The 19,761-nt window shown below is 51.5% G+C and overlaps 1 protein-coding gene across 2 annotated transcripts in view; it reads right to left on the bottom strand.

The window, feature by feature from the left end:
* Positions 1-19,761, bottom strand: part of LOC147086616 (uncharacterized) — an 88,479-nt gene that overhangs the window by 45,209 nt on the left and 23,509 nt on the right. For both annotated transcript variants that reach the window (XM_085978757.1, XM_085978758.1), the window contains exons 2-3: positions 15,792-15,971; positions 14,871-14,960 (exon numbers count right to left, since the gene is read on the bottom strand). In XM_085978757.1, the coding sequence (XP_085834883.1) occupies positions 14,871-14,960; positions 15,792-15,904 (203 nt within the window). In that variant the 5' untranslated portion in view covers positions 15,905-15,971. The remainder of the gene's footprint in view (positions 1-14,870; positions 14,961-15,791; positions 15,972-19,761) is intronic.

Genomic DNA, 19,761 nt, shown 5'->3' with positions numbered 1-19,761 from the left:
TAACGAGCGATTCAAGAGGAGAGATCGTAAGGAGCGATTCAGGAGGAGAGATCGTAAGGAGCGATTCAGGAATAGGGATCGTAAGGAGCGATTCAGGAGGAGAGATCGTAAGGAGCAATTCAGGAGGAGAGATCGTAAGGAGCGATTCAGGAGGAGAGATCGTAAGGAGTGATTCAGGAGGAGAGATCGTAAGGAGCGTTTCAGGAGGAGAGATCGTAAGGAGTGATTCAGGGGGAGAGATCGTTAGGAGCAATTCAGGAGGAGAGATCGTAAGGAGCGATTCAGGAGGAGAGATTGTAAGGAGTGATTCAGGAATAGGGATCGTAAGGAGCGATTCAGGGGGAGAGATCGTAAGGAGTGATTCAGGAATAGGGATCGTAAGGAGCGATTCAGGGGGAGAGATCGTAAGGAGCGATTCAGGGGGAGAGATCGTAAGGAGCGATTCAGGAGGAGAGAGCGTAAGGAGTGTCTTAGGGGGAGAGATCGTAAGGAGCGATTCAGGAGGAGAGAGCGTAAGGAGTGATTCAGGAGGAGAGATCGTAAGGAGTGACTTAGAAGCAGAGATCGTAAGGAGTGATTTAGGAGGAGAGATCGTAAGGAGCGATTCAGCAGGAGAGATCGTAAGGAGTGACTTAGGGGTAGAGATCGTAAGGAGCGATTCAGGAGGAGAGATCCTAAGGAGTGACTTAGGGGTAGAGATCGTAAGGAGCGATTCAGGGGGAGAGATCTTAAAGAGCGAGTCAGGAGGAGCGATCGTAAGGAACGATTCAGGAGGAGAGATCTTAAAGAGCGATTCAGGAGGAGAGGTCGTAAGGAGCGATTCAGGGGGAGAGATCGTAAGGAGCGATTCAGGAGGAAAGATCGTAAGGAGCGATTCAGGAGGAGAGATCGTAAGGAGCGATTCAGGAGGGGAGATCATAAGGAGCGATTCAGGAGGAGAGATCGTAAGGAGTGACTAAAGAGGACAGATCGTAAGGAGTGACTTAGGAGGAGAGAGCGTAAGGAGCGATTCAGGAGGAGAGATCGTAAGGAGTGACTAAAGGGGACAGATCGTAAGAAGTGACTTAGAAGCAGAGATCGTAAGGAGTGATTTAGGAGGAGAGAGCGTAAGGAATGATTCAGGAATAGGGATCGTAAGGAGCGATTCAGGAGGAGAGATCGTAAGGAGCGATTCAGGAGCAGAGAGCATAAGGAGTGACTTAGGAGGAGAGATCGTAAGGAGCGATTCTGGAGGAGAGATCGTAAGGAGCGATTCAGGAGGAGAGATCGTAAGGAGCGATTCTGGAGGAGAGATCGTAAGGAGCGATTCTGGAGGAGAGAGCGTAAGGAGCGATTCAGGAGGAGAGATCGTAAGGAGCGATTCAGGAGGAGAGAGCGGAAGGAGCGATTCAGCAGGAGAGAGCGTAAGGAGCGATTCAGGAGGAGAGATCGTAAGGAGCGATTCAGGAGGAGAGAGCGGAAGGAGCGATTCAGCAGGAGAGAGCGTAAGGAGCGATTCAGGAGGAGAGATCGTAAGGAGCGATTCAGGAGGAGAGAGCGTAAGGGCGATTCAGGAGGAGAGAGTAAAGTGTGACTTAGGCGGAGAGATCGTAAGGAGTGACTTAGAAGCAGAGATCGTAAGGAGTGATTCAGGAGGAGAGATCGTAAGGAGTGATTCAGGAGGAGAGATCGTAAGGAGTGATTCAGGAGGAGAGATCGTAAGGAGTGACTTAGGAGGAGAGAGCGTAAGGAGTGACTTAGAAGCAGAGATCGTAAGGAGCGATTTAGGAGGAGAGGTCGTAAGGAGCGACTTCGGAGGAGAGATCGTAAGGAGTGACTTAGCAGCAGAGATCGTAAGGAGCGATTTAGGAGGAGAGATCGTAAGGAGCGATTCAGGAGGAGAGATCGTAAGGAGCGATTCAGGAGGAGAGAGCGTAAGGAGCGATTCAGGATGAGAGACCGTAAGGAGCAATTCAGGAGGAGAGAGCGTAAGGAGCGATTCAGGAGGAGAGATCGTAAGGAGCGATTCAGGATGAGAGACCGTAAGGAGCAATTCAGGAGGAGAGAGCGTAAGGAGCGATTCAGGAGGAGAGATCGTAAGGAGCGATTCAGGAGGAGAGATCGTAAGGAGTGATTCAGGAGGAGAGAGCATGAGGAGCGATTCAGGAGGAGAGATCGTAAGGAGCGATTCAGGAGGAGAGATCGTAAGGAGCGATTCAGGAGGAGAGAGCGTGAGGAGCGATTCAGGAAAAGGGATCGTAAGGAGCGATTCAGGAGGAGAGATCGTAAGGAGTGAGTCAGGAGGAGAGATCGTAAGGAGCGATTCAGCAGGAGAAATCGTAAGGAGCGATTCAGGAGGAGAGATCGTAAGGAGCGATTCAGGAGGAGAGATCGTAAGGAGCGATTCAGGAGGAGAGATCGTAAGGAGTGATTCAGGAGGAGAGAGCGTAAGGAGCGATTCAGGAGGAGAGAGCGTGAGGAGCGATTCAGGAGGAGAGATCGTAAGGAGCGATTCAGGAAAAGGGATCGTAAGGAGCGATTCAGGAGGAGAGATCGTAAGGAGTGAGTCAGGAGGAGAGAGCGTAATGAGCGATTCAGGGGGAGAGATCGTAAGGAGCGATTCAGGAGGAGAGATCGTAAGAAGCGATTCAGGAGGAGAGATCGTAAGGAGCGATTCAGGAGGAGAGAGCGTGAGGAGCGATTCAGGAAAAGGGATCGTAAGGAGCGATTCAGGAGGAGAGATCGTAAGGAGTGAGTCAGGAGGAGAGATCGTAAGGAGCGATTCAGCAGGAGAAATCGTAAGGAGCGATTCAGGAGGAGAGATCGTAAGGAGTGAGTCAGGAGGAGAGAGCGTAAGGAGCGATTCAGGAGGAGAGATCGTAAGGAACGATTCAGCAGGAGAGATCGTAAGGAGCGATTCAGGGGGAGAGAGCGTAAGGAGAGATTCAGGAGGAGAGATCGTAAGGAGCGATTCAGGAGGAGAGATCGTAAGGAGCGATTCAGGAGGAGAGATCGTAAGGAGCGATTCAGGAGGAGCCATCGTAAGGAGCGATTCAGGAGGAGAGAGCGTAAGGAGCGATTCAGGAGGAGAGAGCGTAATGAGCGATTCAGGGGGAGAGATCGTAAGGAGTGATTCAGGAGGAGAGATCGTATGGAGCGATTCAGGAGGAGAGAGCGTAAGGAGTGATTCAGGAGGAGAGATCGTAAGGAGCGATTCAGGGGGAGAGATCGTAAGGAGCGATTCAAGGGGAGAGATCGTAAGGAGCGATTCAAGGGGAGAGATCGTAAGGAGCGATTCAGGAGCAGAGAGCGTAAGGAGCGATTCAGGAGGAGAGATCGTAAGGAGTGAGTCAGGAGGAGAGAGCGTAAGGAGCGATTCAGGAGGAGAGATCGTAAGGAGCGATTCAGGAGGAGAGAGCGTAAGGAGTGATTCAGGGGGAGAGAGCCTAAGGAGTGATTCAGGGGGAGAGAGCGTAAGGAGCGATTCAGGAGGAGAGATCGTAAGGAGCGATTCAGGAGGAGAGATCGTAAGGAGCGATTCAGGAGGAGAGATCGTAAGGAGCGATTCAGGGGGAGAGATCGTAAGGAGCGATTCTGGAGGAGAGATCGTAAGGAGCGATTCAGGAGGAGAGAGCGTAAGGAGTGACTTAGAAGCAGAGATCGTAAGGAGCGATTCAGGGGGAGAGATCGTAAGAAGTGATTCAGGAGCAGAGATCGTAAGGAGCGATTCAGGAGGAGAGATCGTAAGGAGTGACTTAAGAGGACAGATTGTAAGGAGTGACTTAGGAGGAGATATCGTAAGGAGTGACTTAAGAGGAGAGAGCGTAAGGAGTGACTTAGAAGCAGAGATCGTAAGGAGCAATTTTGGAGGAGAGAGCGTAAGGAGCGATTCAGCAGGAGAGAGCGTAAGGAGCGATTCAGGAGGAGAGATCGTAAGGAGCGATTCAGCAGGAGAGATCGTAAGGAGCGATTCAGGAGGAGAGATCGTAAGGAGCGATTCAGGAGGAGAGATCGTAAGGAGCGATTCAGGAGGAGAGAGCGTAAGGAGCGATTCAGGAGGAGAGATCGTAAGGAGCGATTCAGGAGGAGAGATTGTAAGGAGCGATTCAGGAGGAGAGAGCGTAATGAGCGATTCAGGGGGAGAGAGCGTAAGGAGTGATTCAGGAGGAGAGATCATAAGGAGCGATTCAGGGGGAGAGATCGTAAGGAGCGATTCAAGGGGAGAGATCGTAAGGAGCGATTCAAGGGGAGAGATCGTAAGGAGCGATTCAGGAGCAGAGAGCGTAAGGAGCGATTCAGGAGGAGAGATCGTAAGGAGTGAGTCAGGAGGAGAGAGCGTAAGGAGCGATTCAGGAGGAGAGATCGTAAGGAGTGATTCAGGAGGAGAGAGCGTAAGGAGTGATTCAGGGGGAGAGAGCCTAAGGAGTGATTCAGGGGGAGAGAGCGTAAGGAGCGATTCAGGAGGAGAGATCGTAAGGAGCGATTCAGGAGGAGAGATCGTAAGGAGCGATTCAGGAGGAGAGATCGTAAGGAGCGATTCAGGGGAGAGATCGTAAGGAGCGATTCTGGAGGAGAGATCGTAAGGAGCGATTCAGGAGGAGAGAGTGTAAGGAGTGACTTAGAAGCAGAGATCGTAAGGAGCGATTTTTGAGGAGAGATCGTAAGGAGCGATTCAGGAGCAGAGAGCATAAGGAGTGACTTAGGAGGAGAGATCGTAAGGAGCGATTCTGGAGGAGAGATCGTAAGGAGCGATTCAGGAGGAGAGATCGTAAGGAGCGATTCTGGAGGAGAGATCGTAAGGAGCGATTCTGGAGGAGAGAGCGGAAGGAGCGATTCAGGAGGAGAGATCGTAAGGAGCGATTCAGGAGGAGAGAGCGGAAGGAGCGATTCAGCAGGAGAGAGCGTAAGGAGCGATTCAGGAGGAGAGATCGTAAGGAGCGATTCAGGAGGAGAGAGCGGAAGGAGCGATTCAGCAGGAGAGAGCGTAAGGAGCGATTCAGGAGGAGAGATCGTAAGGAGCGATTCAGGAGGAGAGAGCGTAAGGGCGATTCAGGAGGAGAGAGTAAAGTGTGACTTAGGCGGAGAGATCGTAAGGAGTGACTTAGAAGCAGAGATCGTAAGGAGTGATTCAGGAGGAGAGATCGTAAGGAGTGATTCAGGAGGAGAGATCGTAAGGAGTGATTCAGGAGGAGAGATCGTAAGGAGTGACTTAGGAGGAGAGAGCGTAAGGAGTGACTTAGAAGCAGAGATCGTAAGGAGCGATTTAGGAGGAGAGGTCGTAAGGAGCGACTTCGGAGGAGAGATCCTAAGGAGTGACTTAGCAGCAGAGATCGTAAGGAGCGATTTAGGAGGAGAGGTCGTAAGGAGCGATTCAGGAGGAGAGATCGTAAGGAGCGATTCAGGATGAGAGACCGTAAGGAGCAATTCAGGAGGAGAGAGCGTAAGGAGCGATTCAGGAGGAGAGATCGTAAGGAGCAATTCAGGAGGAGAGATCGTAAGGAGCGATTCAGGATGAGAGACCGTAAGGAGCAATTCAGGAGGAGAGAGCGTAAGGAGCGATTCAGGAGGAGAGATCGTAAGGAGCGATTCAGGAGGAGAGATCGTAAGGAGTGATTCAGGAGGAGAGAGCGTGAGGAGCGATTCAGGAGGAGAGATCGTAAGGAGCGATTCAGGAGGAGAGAGCGTAAGGAGTGATTCAGGAGGAGAGAGCGTGAGGAGCGATTCAGGAGGAGAGATCGTAAGGAGCGATTCAGGAGGAGAGATCGTAAGGAGCGATTCAGAAGGAGAGAGCGTGAGGAGCGATTCAGGAAAAGGGATCGTAAGGAGCGATTCAGGGGGAGAGATCGTAAGGAGTGAGTCAGGAGGTGAGATCGTAAGGAGCGATTCAGCAGGAGAAATCGTAAGGAGCGATTCAGGAGGAGAGATCGTAAGGAGCGATTCAGGAGGAGAGATCGTAAGGAGCGATTCAGGAGGAGAGATCGTAAGGAGTGATTCAGGAGGAGAGAGCGTAAGGAGCGATTCAGGAGGAGAGAGCGTGAGGAGCAATTCAGGAGGAGAGATCGTAAGGAGCGATTCAGGAAAAGGGATCGTAAGGAGCGATTCAGGAGGAGAGATCGTAAGGAGTGAGTCAGGAGGAGAGAGCGTAAGGAGCGATTCAGGAGGAGAGATCGTAAGGAGCGATTCAGGAGGAGAGATCGTAAGGAGCGATTCAGGAGGAGAGAGCGTGAGGAGCGATTCAGGAAAAGGGATCGTAAGGAGCGATTCAGGAGGAGAGATCATAAGGGGTGAGTCAGGAGGAGAGATCGTAAGGAGCGATTCAGCAGGAGAAATCGTAAGGAGCGATTCAGGAGGAGAGATCGTAAGGAGTGAGTCAGGAGGAGAGAGCGTAAGGAGCGATTCAGGAGGAGAGATCGTAAGGAGTGAGTCAGGAGGAGAGATCGTAAGGAGCGATTCAGCAGGAGAAATCGTAAGGAACGATTCAGCAGGAGAGATCGTAAGGAGCGATTCAGGGGGAGAGAGCCTAAGGAGTGATTCAGGAGGAGAGATCGTAAGGAGCGATTCAGGAGGAGAGATCGTAAGGAGTGATTCAGGAGGAGAGATCGTAAGGAGCGATTCAGGAGGAGAGATTGTAAGGAGCGATTCAGGAGGAGGGAGCGTAAGGAGCGATTCAGGAGGAGAGAGCGTAATGAGCGATTCAGGGGGAGAGAGCGTAAGGAGCGATTCAGGAGGAGAGAGCGTAAGGAGTGATTCAGGAGGAGAGATCGTAAGGAGCGATTCAGGGGGAGAGATCGTAAGGAGCGATTCAAGGGGAGGGATCGTAAGGAGCGATTCAAGGGGAGAGATCGTAAGGAGCGATTCAGGAGCAGAGAGCGTAAGGAGCGATTCAGGAGGAGAGATCGTAAGGAGTGAGTCAGGAGGAGAGAGCGTAAGGAGCGATTCAGGAGGAGAGATCGTAAGGAGCGATTCAGGAGGAGAGAGCGTAAGGAGTGATTCAGGGGGAGAGAGCCTAAGGAGTGATTCAGGGGGAGAGATCATAAGGAGCGATTCAGGAGGAGAGATCGTAAGGAGCGATTCAGGAGGAGAGATCGTAAGGAGCGATTCAGGAGGAGAGATCGTAAGGAGCGATTCAGGGGGAGAGATCGTAAGGAGCGATTCTGGAGGAGAGATCGTAAGGAGCGATTCAGGAGGAGAGAGCGTAAGGAGTGACTTAGAAGCAGAGATCGTAAGGAACGATTCAGGGGGAGAGATCGTAAGAAGTGATTCAGGAGCAGAGATCGTAAGGAGCGATTCAGGAGGATAGATCGTAAGGAGTGACTTAAGAGGACAGATCGTAAGGAGTGACTTAGGAGGAGAGATCGTAAGGAGTGACTTAAGAGGAGAGAGCGTAAGGAGTGACTTAGAAGCAGAGATCGTAAGGAGCAATTTTGGAGGAGAGAGAGCGTAAGGAGCGATTCAGCAGGAGAGAGCGTAAGGAGCGATTCAGGAGGAGAGATCGTAAGGAGCGATTCAGCAGGAGAGAGCGTAAGGAGCGATTCAGGAGGAGAGATCGTAAGGAGCGATTCAGGAGGAGAGATCGTAAGGAACGATTCAGGAGGAGAGATCGTAAGGAGCGATTCAGGAGGAGAGAGCGTAAGGAGCGATTCAGGAGGAGAGATCGTAAGGAGCGATTCAGGAGGAGAGATTGTAAGGAGCGATTCAGGAGGAGAGAGCGTAATGAGCGATTCAGGGGGAGAGAGCGTAAGGAGCGATTCAGGAGGAGAGAGCGTAAGGAGTGATTCAGGAGGAGAGATCGTAAGGAGCGATTCAGGGGGAGAGATCGTAAGGAGCGATTCAAGGGGAGAGATCGTAAGGAGCGATTCAAGGGGAGAGATCGTAAGGAGCGATTCAGGAGCAGAGAGCGTAAGGAGCGATTCAGGAGGAGAGATCGTAAGGAGTGAGTCAGGAGGAGAGAGCGTAAGGAGCGATTCAGGAGGAGAGATCGTAAGGAGCGATTCAGGAGGAGAGAGCGTAAGGAGTGATTCAGGGGGAGAGAGCCTAAGGAGTGATTCAGGGGGAGAGAGCGTAAGGAGCGATTCAGGAGGAGAGATCGTAAGGAGCGATTCAGGAGGAGAGATCGTAAGGAGCGATTCAGGAGGAGAGATCGTAAGGAGCGATTCAGGGGGAGAGATCGTAAGGAGCGATTCTGGAGGAGAGATCGTAAGGAGCGATTCAGGAGGAGAGAGCGTAAGGAGTGACTTAGAAGCAGAGATCGTAAGGAGCGATTCAGGGGGAGAGATCGTAAGAAGTGATTCAGGAGCAGAGATCGTAAGGAGCGATTCAGGAGGAGAGATCGTAAGGAGTGACTTAAGAGGACAGATCGTAAGGAGTGACTTAGGAGGAGAGATCGTAAGGAGTGACCTAAGAGGAGAGAGCGTAAGGAGTGACTTAGAAGCAGAGATCGTAAGGAGCAATTTTGGAGGAGAGAGCGTAAGGAACGATTCAGCAGGAGAGAGCGTAAGGAGCGATTCAGGAGGAGAGATCGTAAGGAGCGATTCAGCAGGAGAGATCGTAAGGAGCGATTCAGCAGGAGAGAGCGTAAGGAGCGATTCAGGAGGAGAGATCGTAAGGAGCGATTCAGGAGGAGAGATCGTAAGGAGCGATTCAGGAGGAGAGATCGTAAGGAGCGATTCAGGAGGAGAGATCGTAAGGAGCGATTCAGGGGGAGAGATCGTAAGGAGCGATTCAGGAGGAGAGATCGTAAGGAGAGATTCAGGAGGAGAGATCGTAAGGAGCGATTCAGGAGGAGAGAGCGTAAGGAGCGATTCAGGGGGAGAGATCGTAAGGAGCGATTCAGCAGGAGAGATCGTAAGGAGCGATTCAGGAGGAGCGATCGTAAGGAGCGATTCAGGAGAAACTTATCATATTTTGTCAGGGATTGACAGGGTAGATGCTGAGAGGATGTTTCCCCCTGGCTGGAGAGTCTAGAACCAGGGGTCACAGTCTCGGGATAAGGGGTCGGACATTTAGGACTGAGATGAGGAGGAATTTCTTCACTCAGAGGGCGGTGAATCTTTGGAATTCTCTGCCCCAGAGGGCTGTGGCGGCTCAGTCGTTGAGTATATTCAAGGCTGAGATCGATAGATTTTCGGACTCTCGGGGAATCGAGGGATCGGGCGGGAAAGTGGAGTTGAGGTCGATGATCAGCCATGATCTTATTGAATGGCGGAGCAGGCTCGAGGGGCCGAATGGCCGACTCCTGCTCCTAATTCTTATGAGGAGGGATCGTCAGGAGCGATTCAGGAGGAGAGAGGGTAAGGAGTGACTTAGGTGGATAGATCGTAAGGAGAGACTCCGGAGGAGAGAACGTAAGCACACAGCCGACATTCCCCCCGTCCCCCGTAGTTTGATCCGGATCCGAACTCGCGGGTTCACCACGGTAACACGCGGCCCCCAGTCTCGGTGCCTGCTGCGGACTTTGTCAGAAGGATCCACCCAACATTAAACTGGGTTCGACCGACACGTTCCCCCGCCGCCCGATCCCGTCAGAGCAGGAGCCAGCGGGGATTATCTGCTGCAGCTCCGCAGGCAGCCTCCGGGTGGCAGCGTGGTGTAGGACCGGCAGCCCGTGCAGTGACAGAGGGCCTTAGCGGGGGAGGAGTGAGAGATCGACACTCGCACTCGCGACAGATTGTGCTGTAGTTTTACTAAAATTACTCTGAGGAGCTGTCCCCCCTTCCCCCAGCCCCCACAAACACTGCCCCGTCTGTTAAACTTGTATCGAGCCTTGGTTAGACCGCACCTGGGCTTGGGCTGATAAGTGGCAGGTAACATTCGCGCCACAGAAGTGCCAGACAATGACTATCTCCAACAAGCGAGAGTCTAACCACCGCCCCTTGACATTCAACGGCATTACCATCGCCGAATCCCCCACTATCAACATCCTGGGGGTCACCATTGACCAGAAACTTCACTGGACCAGCCACATAAATACTGTGGCAACAAGAGCCTGTCAGAGGCTGGGTATTCTGCGGCGAGTGTCTCACCTCCTGACTCCCCAAAGCCTTTCCACCATCTACAAGGCACAAGTCAGGAGTGTGATGGAATACTCTCCACTTGCCTGGATGAGTGCAGCTCCAACAACACTCAAGAAGCTCGACACCATCCAGGACAAAGCAGCCCGCTTGATTGGCACCCCATCCACCACCTTAAACATTCACTCCCTCCACCACCGGCGCACCGTGGCTGCAGTGTGTACCATCTACAAGATGCACTGCAGCAACTCGCCAAGGCTTCTTCGGCAGCACCTCCCAAACCCGCAACCTCTTCCACCTAGAAGGACAAGGGCAGCAGGCGCATGGGAACACCACCACCTCCAAGTTCCCCTCCAAGTCACACACCATCCTGACTTGGAAATATATCGGCCGTTCCTTCATCGTCGCTGGGTCAAAATCCTGGAACTCCCTCCCTAACAGCACTGTGGGAGCACCTTCACCACACGGGACTGCAGCGGTTCAAGAAGGCGGCTCACCACTGTTGTGTATGTAATATGTGTGCTACTTTGAACCTATGGACAGGACTGCACTACTTGTAGGGCGTAGTGATACGCAGTACCACTCCTGGCCATAGGGGTATAAATAGTACTGTGGGTACTGATCTCCCCTCAGTTCCCGCCTGTGGGCATGAAGTAAAGACCTACGTATAGTCCCTACCTCCAACCAGTAAAGACCTGTTTGAGTTATACGTTTAAGTCTTTGTGTTAATTGTTCAATACAATACACATACTTAACACTGGCGACGAGTCAGGTTCTTACCCTGCGGCAGTTGAAGAGAGGTTTCAAACATCACCACCCCACTAGAAGCGACAGGCTTTAGGACTCTGAAGCCTCCATCAGCGACTGAGCATTGGAGTGCAGCAAACATCCTGACAGCTTCCAGCGACTGACAGAAGTCTTTCTGCAGTTTCCTTGTTCAACCTAGGTGGTGGGGTAAGCCGTGCAGTGTTGGCTGCAAAGACAGGGCTGGGGAAGTTGGAGAAGATAAGGGCGATCGCAATCCCTGATAAGAGCCGCGGTGAAATGCGCGAGCGGGTGAGCCAGAGGCCGGGAGCCGCTTCAAGTGCGAGGCGCAGCGCGGGCCAGCGATCGGGACCAAAGATAAGAGCCGCACTCGGACTGAAAGGCGCGGCGGCTGCAGAAGCTCAAGGTGCGAGAGCCGCGGTGCACAGCGCGGGCTATCGATCGCAGCGAAGATAAGGGCCGCACTCGGGGGCTGAAGGGAGACGGCGTCGGGGGACGGGTGAAGACCGCCAAGCGCGGGAAAACCGCCATTTTGTGGGCGGAGGACGACGGCAAGAGCGGGAAGCCGCCATCTTTGATAACAAGTAAAGAAAATAAAATCTGAGAAATTGCAAATCTACAATGCCTAAACACGGGAATATTAGCACCTTTGATAGTGACCTCGAAGATTGGGCCATATATGTTGAAAGAGTAAAAAATTATTGTAAGGCCAATAAAATTCGTGACCAAGATAAAGCTCTAACACTATTAAATTTAATGGGTGCGAAGACATACGGGCAATTGAAACACCTATTATCACCAGATGAACCGGCGGATAAGACGTTCGATGAGATTGTTACTGTCCTGAAAGATCATCTAAACCCCGCGCCGCTGATGCTAGCGGAACGATTTAAATTTTACGACAGAAGGCAGCTACAGCATGAAAGCAATGCTGAATATTTGCTGGAATTGTGTAAATTAGCGAAATATTGCCAGTTTCGAACGGGACTGACAGATGCACTACGAGACAAATTTGTGTGTGGGTTATTTAAACAGGATACACAAAAGCGACTGCTCGAGGAGAATGAGCTGACGCTTGAGAAGGCGGTCACTATGGCAGCAGCACACGAAGCCGCAGCGAGAGGCACGGCAGTAATGCAGCTACGGTCACCGGAGCTCAGTGCACACAAATTGGGTGTGAGTTCTGGCAAATGTTATCGTTGTGGAAAGACAACGCATGATCAGAACCAGTGTTGGTTTAAAAACCAAGAATGTAGAACTTGTGGTAGGCTTGGACATATAGCTAGAGTATGCAGGTCAGGGAAGAAGACCAGCAACAAGAAGTCACCACAAGGAAAATACGCAAAGGTACACAAGGTGACCGAACAGGAGTCCGATTCAGACGCTAGCAGTAATGAACTGGCTAGCTTAAGAGTACTCAACGCTGGTAAGGGTCCAGATCTCCAGACAATTTGGGTCACTCTTCAGATAGAAGGAGTCCAAGTAAAACTGGAATTGGACACTGGATCGGCATTGACGGTCATAAATAAGAAAGATTACGGAAAGTTATTCCAACATATTCCCCTACAGGATACGGGGATTATATTGGAAACATACACGGGGCAAAGAGTGTACCCCATCGGGAAAATAGAGGTTGCAGTGGTCCACAAGGGCGAAGACAGTCAAATAATGGACTTATATGTGATATCTGAAGGAGGTCCTCCACTACTAGGACGGGAGTGGATTAGGAAAATGAATATGGACTGGCATTTCCTACAAACAATAACGAGTGAGAACTCGGTGAAGATAGTCGGCCCAGACTCTGGAACGGATGATGGTAAGCCCAACTCAGGTGCAAAAGACAAAGTTTCAGCACAGAATTCCACTGAGCAACAACAACATAGTTTAACTGTGGATTCTGAGTCTGGCAAGTCTACTGATGTGCCCATTTCTGAGGGACACCGGGCTCGAACTCAACTCCATTTCAAACTACAACAGCAATTAGAACAAATGCTTCGCCGTTTTGAGCAAGAGTTGAATGCAACGAAAGAGTTCTTTGATATAGAGTTGGAGAATCTGGAAAGACAACAGAAGCAGCTGATGGAGAAAATGGAGCAGGAGCACACAAAACGTCTGATGTCAGAGGAGTTAACGGTCAGCCAACTCCTGCATATGCTGAAGGACAGGACTCTGAAATGGGAAAAACTTGAACACGAACTTCAATATTCAAACGAAAGGGGTTCGGAGCTCTCAAAGGTTATTGGAAGAGCTGAGGTGGCAACACAGACTGAGATGACTGCAACAGAGCAGCCCTTGGATGCCAAAAGTACGCTGACTCACGTCAACATAGAACAACAGACCGCTGAAACAGCTGCTCCGGTAGAGGGATTGAATAGTCCGATCAATCAATCTCCAAAAGAAGTTGAAGTAGTAAAATCTCAAATGAGGTCATTAGTAAACGACTTGCTGAAAGCCCAGAAAAAGCTGGATGAAGAGGTACGCATGAAGAAGTCTCTTCAGGAAAGATGTCTGGACTTGGAACAAAAGCTGGCTAACGCCCAGCTGGGTATGGAGGAAATAGAAGACCCTCTCGCTGGCCTAGATCAGGACGACACCGAATATTACTATGTCCTGTCCTGCCCAACTTGTAACTTCGACTCCCACCATACAGAAATCATGGAGGAGCACCGAAAGTCTACGGAACATCGGGAGAAGGTGGCTCTACGACGGAAACAGGAGGAAGAGAAGGAGGAACTGCGCATGCAGCTGGCAGCTGTGGCAGCTGACAATGGAGCCCAGAGAGTCTCCAAGAAGCAGAAAAGGAAAAGTAAAAACAGAAGATGACCCATCTGAACCATTATCACCTCTACCAGATCACACACGTGGTCCCTCCGAACGGAGCCAATTCAGTTCGGAAGTTCAAACTGTTAAATCCATGGAAGGACTATTGAATGAGTCACTCCAGCAACGTGAACCGACTCCACCACAGAGATTGAATCTGTGAACTGTTTTCCGCAGAGACTGAATCTGTGATCTGTTTTGACATGAAGTTATCTATGTATCTATGTTATTCTGTTATGTAAACCTGAAGTTATATATGTATATATGTTATTACGTTATGTTAAATGGGGAGATGACTGTAAAGCTAGGAAGGGAGGAGTGTTGTGTATGTAATATGTGTGCTACTTTGAACCTATGGACAGGACTGCACTACTTGTTGGGCGTAGTGATACGCAGTACCACTCCTGGCCATAGGGGTATAAATAGTACTGTGGGTACTGATCTCCCCTCAGTTCCCGCCTGTGGGCATGAAGTAAAGACCTACGTATAGTCCCTACCTCCAACCAGTAAAGACCTGTTTGAGTTATACGTTTAAGTCTTTGTGTTAATTGTTCAATACAATACACATACTTAACAACCACCACCTTTTCAAGGGGCAACTAGGGATGGGCAATAAATGCCGGCCTTGCCAGCGACGCCCACATCCCATAAACGAATAAAAAATAAACTCGGAGTTACTGTGTACAGTTCTGGTCTCCATATTATAGAAAGGATGCAGAGGCACTAGAGAGGGTGCAGAGAAGATTTACAAGGATGATACCAGAACTGAGAGGTTATAACTATCAGGAAAGATTGAACAGGCTGGGGCTCTTTTCTCTGGAAAAGCGAAGAACTTAAAAATTAGGAGCAGGAGTCGGCCATACGGCCCCTCGAGCCTGCTCCGCCATTCAATCAGATCATGGCTGACCTTCGACCTCAACTGATCCCCAAATCCCTTCATTCCCTTAGAATCCAAAAATCTCTCGATCTCAGCCTTGAATATACTCGAGGACTGAGCCTCCACAGCCCTCTGGGGCAGAGAATTCCAAAGATTCACCACCCTCTGAGTGAAGAAATTCCTCCTCATCTCAGTCCTGAATGGCCGACCCCTTATCCTGAGACTGTGACCCCTGGTTCTAGACTCTCCAGCCAGGGGGAAACAGCCTCTCAGCATCTGAAGGTCGAGTGTACTGAGGGTCGGAGGTTGAGATTCGGGTCTAATGAGGGTGGGAGTTGGGCTGTACTGAGGGTTGGGGGTCATGGGTTGGGGTGTATTGAGGGGTGTGGGGTCCTGGTTTACTGAGACAGAGGATTTACCTGTAGGACAGCACAATTCCCGCCTGACTTTCACTCAATCGGAGCAGGAATGATCCCACCGGCTGCTCCTTCAGCAGATCCTCCGCCTCCCTGTGAGAAACAGACATAAACTTCTTAACTTACCGTCAACAGGGCCAATGAACCCTGAACCATGAACCCCAGTGATTGTGAACTCGGAACTCCAGTGACCGTGAACCCTGAACCCTGACGACCGTGAACCCTGAACCCCAGCAACTGTGACCCCTGAACCCCAGCTATCGTGATCCCTGAACCCCAGTGACCATGAACTCTGAACCCCAGCGACCTTGAACCCTGAACCCCAGTTTCCGTGAACCCTGAATCCTTGTGACCACGAATCCTGAACCCCAGTGACCGTGTACCCTGAACCCCAGTTTCTGTGAACCATGAATCCCAGCGACCATGAACCCTGAACCCCAGTTTCTGTGAACCCTGAATCCCAGCGACCGTGAACTCTGAACCCCAGTTACCATGAACCCTGAACTCCGTGACCATGAACCCTTATCCCCGTGACTGTGAACCCTGAACCTGTTACCATGAACCCTGAACCCCAGTTACCATGACCTCGGAACCCCAGTTTCTGTGTACCCTGAACCCCAGTTACCATGAACCCTGAACCCCAGTGACTGTGAACCCTGAACCCCAGTTACCATGAACCCTGAATCCCAGTTACCATGAACCCTGAACCGCAGTTACCATGAACCCTGAACCCCAGTGCCTGTGAAGCCTGAACCTCAGTTACCTTGAACTCTGAACCCCAGTTACCATGAACCCTGAACCGCAGTTACCATGAACCCTGAACCCGAGTTACCATGAACCCTGCACCCCAGTTACCATGAACACTGAACCCCAGTGTGGGAGAGCGAACCTCAGTGAGCCCTGAACCCCACTTCCTTCCCTCACCGTCTGGAGGTGAATCCGTGGAACCACTGCGGGAGGACCCCGTCCTGGGCGAGTTGGGGGGCCTGGGTCTCCTCAAACCACCGCAGGGCATCTTCTTTGGCCGTTAGACTCATCGCGAATGGACGTGGATGTCTGCGCACAGCTCCTGCAGCCAATCAGTCATCTTACCGCATCTCATCCCTGCATGGGGCAGAAAACAAGGCAGCATCAGTGGGTCGGTGAGGCTCAGCGGGGAGTGGGGTGGGGAAAACAGAGAGTGGGGGGGTTAAAGGTAGTTATTCAGAATGGCAAATGGTGGGACGTGGTGTTCCACAGGGATCGGTGCTGGGACCACTTGATCACCATTTACATAAACCATTTGGAATCGGGAATCGGAAGTACAATTTCAAAATTTACAGGCGACACCAAATTGGGGGGGGGGATGTAGTTAATAGAGAGGAGGACTGCGACAGAATAGAGAAAGACATTAATAAACTTGCAGAATGGGCGTGCGATTGGAAAATGAACTTCAAGTGTGAGGTGGTGCATTTTGGTAGGAAGAATAAGGAGGCCACAAACTCCTTGGAAACTAAGGGGCCGATTTTCTTGGAGCCGTCAGGCGGGCTTTCAGGCGTGTGGGGGGGGGGGGAAATCGCAAAAATAGGGGGTCGCGTCCCCCCCCCCCCGCCAGATTCCCCGCCCCGCCCGATTTTCACCCAGGCGTTTCTGTCCGACCCGAACCAGTCCCGCCCGCAGCAGGCGGGAGTGGTCTTCAGGCACCTTAATCACCAATAATTGGCATCTATAATGCCATTTTAACGGGCCCTTGCTATTTTCAGCCTTTTCCCACGTTAAACACGCCTGGTGGGAACCCCGCTGATGAAACCTGACGTGAACAATGTCGGATTGCTGACTATCGGCTGCAGGTCAATCAGGAAAGAAGAGATTTAATCAGACATCATTTGTAGGTTGCAGGACCTTGTTGTTTCAGGCTTGGGGCAACTTGTTCCAGGCTTAGGCACAGCTGTGGAAGGTTGGAGCCTCACACACTTCTCCAGTGTGAGCTCCTGGGAAGCCCCTCTCGCCACCCTCACTCAGCACTTCCTCAACGGAGGCATCTACCAGAAGCATGGGAGGCCTTTTTTTCCTTCCCCTCTTGGCATTAGAGGACCTCCAGCCCCATTCGCCAAATGACACACGCCACAACTGCAGAAGTTGCCATCAGAGTTTTTATTTACAATAACCAGCTGATGGCATTTTTCAAATAAACACAACATTTCACCCAAGTGACTACCCTTGTGACTATTAGTGCTTTATTTTCCTCTTACGTGTGCTCCTACGTAGTGGTTCCCCTGTGGCTTCAGCAGATGTGGAGGCCCCTTGCTCACTTTCCTGCTGCTCCTGTCTCGACACCTTTGGTGGGCGTCCTCTGGGATGGTGAGCCTGTGAGGGCTCGCCAGCAGTCTGCTGCTCCTGTGGCTGTGCAGGGGTTGAGACCTCTATCTCCGTTGGGTGTGGACTCCGGCGGGGCTCTGACCGAGGGCTCTGCAGTGGCATGGAAGTGTGAGCGCTTGGAGAGGAGCCCCCAATTCCTTGAGGTCTGCCACCAACCTCCCTCTGATGGGTCAGGTCCCCCTCAGTGCCTGCAAGTGGCTTGAGAGCAGCTTGCTGCACATCAGGGGGGCCATGGGGACCCGTTTCTACAATGGCAGTGCCACTCAGAGGGCCTGCCATGAAGGTCTGGTTTCTCTGTTCAATAGCTGACCATCGCTCCTCCAGAGATGTCAGTCTATTCTGAACACGCACCATGTTTTCAACACTCTGGCGACTTAGCTCCTCCATGGCCGTAGCCATCCTCTCCCCTACTGTAGCCATCCTTTCCACGGAGGTTGCCATCCTTTCTGTGGTGATGCGTTCATGCGCCAATTACTCCACAAAGGCTCTGCTCACGTTCGCTCTGGACTTCTCCATTCACTCCACACTCGCAGCGACCCTGGAGACAAAACCTGACAGAGACTCCTGCATCTGTGCATGGAGATCCATCACCTCTTCTCTTGCGGATGGACCCAGAGGCAAAGGGTCGACATGCAGCACAGCTGAGCTGAGCTGGCAGAGTCCTGCGCCCTCCGACGAGGACTCTCCACTGCTTTCCCTGTCTCCACCATCTGCTGATGCTCACTTGTGAGCTGTGATACACCAGGTGACAACACTATGTCCCGAAGGTCCCCCCGAGGTGTGTGTGTCTGCGCTGGTGCTGGGTGCGCTGAATTCTGCTGACGCTGCGCCCTCAGAGGTTGGAGCTTCCTCTGAGGAGTCTGGCTGCTCAGCCTCTTCCTCCTCCACAGTGGGGACGGGGGCTCTGGATGGTACTGTGGGGGGGAGTAGAGGAAGGAGTTAGAGATGTGATGCCAAGGTTACATGCACATTGGATTTTGCAGATGCTCATAAGTCCAAATGATGTAGCTTCAGAATCATAACAGTGACTCATGCTATGTCAATGAGAGAGATGGAAAACTATTCTGTCACCAGCTTGCGGGCCTGCCCCTGTCTCTCCTTCCCCAGCTTCCGCAGCCACATCAGCCCCGACAATTTCCAGGACTCCTTCCTCCCAGGGGGTCAGGTGGGCTATTGAGGGTGGGCCTCCTCCAGTTCTGGCTCGCTCTCTGTTGTTGTGAGCTCTCTTTTCCTGCAATGAGGGAGACAAGTGGAGTTTGAGTGAGAATGAAGGAGTGACTGTAGAGATTGCATAGCATAGATACTTAGAGGGAGACAAAGAAGGTGTGAGGCTGCAAGACCAAGGGCCCTCCCTGTGTGTTGTCAGTTGTGTTCACAGCATCAGAGTGATAGGGAGTGTGAGGGCTGCATGGTGGAATAGTTATGTGAATGTGAGCATAGAGAGAGAGGGAATGGGCACGGGTGCATGGATGTGACTGTGAAGTGGGATGTGGAGGAAGAGAGTGCTAAAGCTGAGTGCTGGTGGGGAAAGGCAATGGGGATCAGATTGAGGGTGATGGAAACTTCATACTTACTTTTCCTGTACAGTGAAGGTCATGGAATTGTTTCTGACACTGTATCCAGGTTCTTCTGGTGACTCCCAGCGAGTTGGCATCTGCTGACACCTGCATCCATGCAGCCTTGGTCTCAGTGGGAGGCCTCTTCCTGCCTGACCTAGGGAAGAGGACCTCCCTGTGGGCCCTAGCCCCATCCAATAATGCCTGCAGTGAAGCTTCGTCGAATTTGGAGGCAGCTCGGGGTCTGGCACTGACCACAGCTGCTGCAGGCTCCTCTGCCATCCTGCATGGTTCATTTGGAAGCCAACAGGGGAAGCAATGCTTGCTGTGGACCTTGAAAGCACCACGAATGATGACGTCATACTGTGCGACTTTCTGACTGGAAGTAGTCAATTAGCAAGGGTTCCCACACGCTGGAAATGAATTGGCCACTTGAGGGAAAATTGCATCAATCTGGCAGACCCATTTACATTTGTGTGGGCACCCCGACATTCGGGGTACCCGACAATTCCCCGCACCTGCAGGAAAATCGCCCCTACGTGTCTAAATGGGATTGAGGAGCAGAGGGATCTGGGGGGATGCAGATTCACAAACACAGGTTAATAAGGCCATAAAAAAGCAAACCGAGCACTGGGGTTCATTTCTAGAGGGATAGAATTCAAAAGCAGAGAAGTGATGTTAAATTATATCGAACCTTGGTTAGACCACACTTGGAGTTACTGTGCACAGTTCTGGTCTTCATATTATAAAAAAGGATATCGAGGCACTGGAGAAGGTGCAGGGAAGATTTGCACGGATGATGGCCAGAACTGAGAGGTTATAACTACAGAATCAGGAAAGACTGAACAGGCTGGGGCTCGTTTCTCTGGAAAAGAGAAGGCTGAGGGGTGACCTGATCGAGGTCTTTAAGATAATGAAAGGGTTCGATAGGGTCGACGTAGAGAAGATGTTTCCACGTGTGGGCGAGACCAGAACTAGGG

The sequence above is a fragment of the Somniosus microcephalus genome, unplaced genomic scaffold, assembly GCF_052327205.1.
Source record: "Somniosus microcephalus isolate GS21.2 unplaced genomic scaffold, FLI_Smic_1.0 unresolved_chr7, whole genome shotgun sequence".
NCBI lineage: Eukaryota > Metazoa > Chordata > Chondrichthyes > Squaliformes > Somniosidae > Somniosus > Somniosus microcephalus.
The sequence above is the reverse complement of the archived record's forward strand: the minus strand, read 5'-3'. Positions and strand labels throughout refer to the sequence as shown.